Consider the following 5796-nt stretch of genomic DNA (forward strand, 5'->3'; position numbering starts at 1 on the left):
AAGGATGGCTGGAGCCTGGATTGACTTCACGTCTTCGCGAGGAGCAGCTGGCCAGCGGGTCCCACTCTCACAGCTGCTAAGCCTCTGGCCCTCTGTACGTCTAAAATGGCATTCCTTGCACTTGCTTCTAAGCCTACAATTGCTTGCATTTGCGGACAGAGCGAAATAGTAGTCGGAAATAAAGTGTGCTGGCGCAGGACTGTTCAGAGCCAAATAAGACTATTTTTATAATAGCGGCTGCCAAAAAAACAAACGCCCAAAAATTTAGAGGCTAGCTTTTAGGTGGGGTTCTCATATTCAGCCTATTTGGCTGGGCTTATATAATCGTATACGATCGTGGATTATAAGCTGAAATAGTATTTTTCTCTCACACCAAACCAGCCAGCAATAAATAATCCACGATCATTTACGACAAAACGAATAGGCTAATTATCTTTAAAAACGGCTAGAAAGATACAATCCAAGCATCACTTTTTGGTACATTACAGGTCCTTTTAGAAAATATATTTTCAAATATTTTCTTATTCTTACAATACATTCTTCATTAAATCCATTAAATAGACAATTGAAATATATTAGATGTTTTAAAAACAAAATTTGTGCTAACATATATGAGAACAACATTACTGATTTTTCACGAAGAACGACTATTATTATAATCTTCCATAAAGATGAAAACACTGAATTCTATGCTAGCCCAGATCCATTGCAGGGCCGGGTCGGGCCAAATCGATCGTGCTCCATTGCGCTGCCTATAAGACTGTAGATGGAGTGAAGGAGAAAATAGATAAATTCATATAAAATCAAAACAATGTGTAAAATTAGTGAATCAATTTTTGTTGCGTTCCTATTGATCACATCTACAACATCGAAGTGAAAAAAAAAACTCAGGTTACATAATGTTTGCCGCTGCTTTTTTCTTCTTGGACGCGCGTTGCAATCACATCCTTGAGCAGTGAATACAAATATAATGAAATAACAATCTAATTAACTTTGACAATTAGTCGTACGGATCTCATATGGGTACATCACTTGGATCTGCACAAGCCATAGACTAATACCAGTACTCGAGTCCTTCATTATCCTTAGAATAATGTTTTCAGAAAATGTTTGAACTCCTCAATTTTTTTTGATAATTACACAGAACAATATCGACGCCCACAACATGCACGCACACTCACCCCTAGGAACACACGTACGCTAACCCTACCCCTATGAGCACCTCTGAAGGACTAAGCCGGCAGATCACGAGATTCACGAAGTCACCACAGGTGTCTCGCTATCGACAGGGACGTCGCCTACCACTGAAAGCATAGCGCCGTTAAATCCTGAAATAAATCTATAAAAATACGAGCACCCATACCAAGTCGAGAAGTTAAACCCGAGAGGACAGATTCCACTACAAGGAACCCAAATATGAATATTAATCATGAGAACTTAGTTCAACCTGAAAATCCTCATATATCAGTAATTGATCTCTTAGTTCAACCTTCCATTGTAAATATAAGGCTAACTCTAAGGTACTAATTACACTATTTTTTTTGCTACAAATACTAATAATACTATTAATTCATCACTAAACAACATTTAATGTTTAAATTAGGTACTGATACAAGGGTAAGATATAAGATATACATAATAGGTTATCACAATTAAGAAGGGCGCCGAGTTTCTAGTTTATTTTGGAACGAAGAGAATAATCTCCGACGGTAGCCAAGCCAAACTTTGTGAAAAGCAGGAGAGGAGCGTCCCCGACCCCAACCATGCGTTGTAGAAAGATCCCCACGGGCAACGGTCAACAGGAGACAGGCAGCCGCGCAGGTGTCCGTTGGCGCGCAGGCCGAAAACGGGGCCCAACGGGCCCGGATACCTCGCGTGGGCGGAAAGCTAACGACGCCCCCCGATTCGCCCCTCACCTTCGTCGACGGGATCCAACGGCACCCGATCCCTGCGTCCATCCAAAGCTAATATACACACGGGCCGCGCCAGCACCACTCCCCGTATAAAAGCCTCCGCCTCCGCCTCCGCCTCCGCCTCGGCCCCTTCCACTCCAGGTCCAGACCAGACTCCAGACGCCCTCTACTTCCCCCAGTCTATTTCGAACTCTCTAGACGCCTCCTCGGTCTCTCTGTTCGCCGCCGCCCCGTCCTCCTCCCTCTCCGCGCCGCAGAAATGGTGAGCACGAGCGGCCGCGAGTGTTCCAGGGGTGTCCCTGATCGCGATCGGTGTTTCTTACGTAGATCCTAAGGTTTTGCCTTGGTCGGATCGGATCGTCTGATTGGTCCGTGGTTTTGTGTGGGTTTTCTCTCGCAGGCGCTGCCGAATCAGCAGGTCGTGGATTACCCCAGCTTCAAGCTCGTCATCGTTGGCGACGGTGGAACTGGTGATTCTCTCTGGCCTTCCTTTTGCCTCGCATGTTTTTATAATTATTATTCGTATCCGGATGTTGGGAGATGCGGTTTCTGATGCGCGCGCCGCGTTTGTTGCCGTGATTTCCTAGAGATCTGGCGGACTGATTACTGATTCGTGGTTGAGGCAGCTGATATTTTATCTGAAGGGGAGGCATATGGATATGGGATTGGAAGGGGGTTAGCTTGTGGGGGTCGGATTTCTACACGATTTGGGAGGTTTTTAGGTCTCTTTGGAACGCAGGAATAGGAAAACATAGGATTAGAACGCTCTAACATATGGATTGAGAAAGCACATAAAACTGCAAGGTTAAAAACGTTTGGATGGAGCACAAGAAAAACACAGGAATTAGAACAGAGACTGACGCAAAGGAAACTTTCCATGAGGTTCAACCTCTTTAGTAAATTCCTCCAAAGTTCCTATGAAACAGGCCATTCCTTAAGAATTTCATAGGATTTGTAAAGACCCAACCCTTTGTTCCAAAAGGGCTCATAGGAAATTTTCCTATAGGATTGATACTACACAAGGAATTGTTCAACTTCCTGCCCTGGGATCAGTTTTGTTACTGGCAAATTTTGGAAAGGCCATAGTATCATACCTGCCGATAGTACCATTGCAACAAGGATCTACTCAACAGTACTTTGAGCTGTTTGGTGAGGATATGTTTAATCACTGTTTAGTTTCTGATGAAACGTTAAGGAGCGACTCAAGAATAAAATGTTTATATCCAATCAGAAATGTGTTGCAGTTTGTGCATGATTTTAATTCGAAGCTATTTGAGATAGGATAATGGAGTAGATGTTATCAACTTAAAATAAAAGGCGTGCTCCTTTGCAAAACTGGCATTGTGTTGATCAAACGTTTAGTTAGGAGCTTAAGCAGTGGGATACCCATGTGGCTGAGAAATCTTTAGGTGCAATCTACAGTTTTGAGGTGCATTGGAGGTTGACTCACTTTTGGGAGTGTATCTCATTAGTGTAAAGTGCCCCTTTTTTTTCAGTGGTTACAATTTGCAAGTGCTGGCTACATTCCTTGACTTGCTGTTGTTGTGTTTATATTTTATGTTATAAAGGAAACTTCCTTGTTTCTATTTATTTAAATGACTTCTTAATTCTTATTGCCTTGTGCTTTCTGCAGGTAAAACTACATTTGTGAAAAGGCATCTTACTGGCGAGTTCGAGAAGAAATATGAGCGTAAGTCTCATATGATTGTTATTGTGTGTCTCATCATTGGCTTGGTGAACACTGAACTTATAATAATCTGAACTTTTGTCCTCCATTGCAGCCACCATTGGTGTTGAAGTTCACCCTCTGGATTTTAGCACTAACTGTGGCAAAATTCGCTTCTATTGCTGGGACACTGCTGGACAAGAAAAGTTTGGAGGCCTCAGGGATGGCTACTAGTAAGTGATAAATTCATATTTCATTCAATTTGTTTATTTTATGTTCATGTGAAGCTCAGTGTCTATGCATACTATGTTTTTCTGATTGCTCGAGGCTGTGATACACCTTTTAGAGGTTGTCATTGGGTATATTGGAACTTTCTTTATTGATGAAGTGTACTTCAAGAAAGTTAGATATGGTTTCCATAGATCATATCTTGGGATTCTTTTTGATAGTTTGAAAAATCGCTGGCATACCATTGTGTTTTGAACCCACATAAGGCCTTGTTCAGTTCGGTGGGGATTGGATCCTTTTCAATCCCCTTGGGGGGAGGGGATTAACCGAACAAGCCCTAAATGGGACATCATGTCCGTATCCGTATGTCCTGACACTTTTAATGGTTAGCTAGTATCCCATCCTCACTCTTTTAGGTGTGTAATGCAGTTTTTAATCAGTCTCGTATAACTATAACAAGCTTTTTAATTCTAATTTATGGATGGTTGTCTAGTCTTCTATAGCGAGCTTTAACCATTTTTTATTCAATTAGTGTGAAGTGTTTTGACTTTTTCATTCATTTGGCCTTGTCTAACTTTCTTGAAATTCCAACCATCTCGCAGCATTCATGGTCAGTGTGCCATCATTATGTTTGATGTCACTTCGAGGCTGACATACAAGAATGTTCCAACATGGCACAGGGACCTGTGCAGGTTAGTGTATTGGTACAATTTGGGTAAAAGGTTAGCAATGGTTATGTCAGAGATTTGCTAAATATCCAATCTTTGATTGCAGGGTGTGTGAGAACATCCCCATTGTTCTCTGTGGTAACAAGGTTGATGTAAAGAACAGGCAAGTCAAAGCCAAGCAAGTTACATTCCACAGGAAGAAGAACTTACAGTACTATGAGATCTCTGCCAAGAGCAATTACAACTTTGAGAAGCCCTTCCTTTACCTCGCAAGGAAGCTGGCAGGGTAATTAGATATTTTGTTCTCTTCCTTCTGATGTGCTAACTTGGTACTGGTGTTTATACACTGCAGCAACCCTTTTTGCTGTGCTTAACTTGGTACTGGTGTTTATATATGTTTAGGGATCAGAACCTTCACTTTGTCGAGGCTGTTGCTCTGAAGCCACCAGAAGTGCAGATTGATATGGCCATGCAGCAGCAGTAAGTGCTTCCATCTCTTCCTTTGATATCTGGCAACAGCAAAAAATTGACTTGAATTCCATTGGGATTTGCTTGAATTCTGACAATTAGCACCATTTACCATTTGCTAACTGCACCTTTACCCATGATCTTAGGCACGAAGCTGAGCTTGCAGCTGCCGCTGCGCAACCCCTCCCTGATGACGATGATGACCTGATTGAATAGAGTTAGGCTGATGGGGGTCTTTTTATAAGAATTCGTGGTGCTTCAATCCGTGTTAGAGTTAGGCTGTACCTGGATGTTCTCTTGATGTATCCTATGAGTTGAGAATGATGTTAATGACATCTGTATTCTGTTGTTGACGAGGGTTTTTTATGATAATACAGCGCTATTGTCAGGCGGTATGTTTCAGCGCTTGATTGTGCCTTTCTGTTTGTTGGTTATTGGTATTCTCGATTGATTGAAGCGGGGTTTGTAGTATGAACGAGGGCGAGGAATTCGTGGGCCCATGGGGGCTGGGTTGAGAAGCTGCTTCCATTCCAAAATTTACAATTTTGTGAGGAAATGAGAGCTTTATTACTCAGGATTTAGGTTACAATCCTGCTCGATGCACAACGGTGAATTAATCCGAACAGTACACTAATCAACTACGGCAATGCTTGACCAACTTCCTGCTTCCGCTATTATGAAGTCCACTTCAGACCTCGACGCTGGAGACGACAACAATTCTGCGACGTTGGTGATGTCCCTTTGCAGGATCAACCATTCCGCCGACAGGAGGAAACCCTCACGGGCACCTGGATCCTTCGCCCTCATCAAACGAGGAACGACAGAAGGGCTAGCGCCCGGATGGAAGGATGGG

General features: G+C 42.7%; 1 protein-coding gene across 1 annotated transcript; it reads left to right on the forward strand.

The window, feature by feature from the left end:
- Positions 1 to 1968: 1968 nt before the first annotated feature.
- Positions 1969 to 5368, forward strand: LOC136458609 (GTP-binding nuclear protein Ran-2-like). The gene is made up of 8 exons (XM_066458548.1): positions 1969 to 2175; positions 2314 to 2383; positions 3547 to 3603; positions 3695 to 3812; positions 4410 to 4499; positions 4582 to 4761; positions 4878 to 4955; positions 5090 to 5368. The coding sequence occupies exons 1-8, from the start codon at positions 2173 to 2175 to the stop codon at positions 5157 to 5159; spliced, it is 666 nt and encodes a 221-aa protein (XP_066314645.1). The 5' UTR covers positions 1969 to 2172; the 3' UTR covers positions 5160 to 5368.
- Positions 5369 to 5796: the final 428 nt, after the last annotated feature.

This window comes from Miscanthus floridulus, chromosome 6 (genome assembly GCF_019320115.1).
Source record: "Miscanthus floridulus cultivar M001 chromosome 6, ASM1932011v1, whole genome shotgun sequence".
Taxonomy (NCBI): domain Eukaryota; kingdom Viridiplantae; phylum Streptophyta; class Magnoliopsida; order Poales; family Poaceae; genus Miscanthus; species Miscanthus floridulus.

Excerpts from the sequence above, each read along its gene's own strand:
- LOC136458609 (XM_066458548.1), top strand. Across the intron at positions 3,604-3,694 it reads GTTCGAGAAGAAATATGAGC|CCACCATTGGTGTTGAAGTT; the intron begins GTAAGTCTCATA and ends CCTCCATTGCAG. Across the intron at positions 4,500-4,581 it reads TGGCACAGGGACCTGTGCAG|GGTGTGTGAGAACATCCCCA; the intron begins GTTAGTGTATTG and ends CTTTGATTGCAG.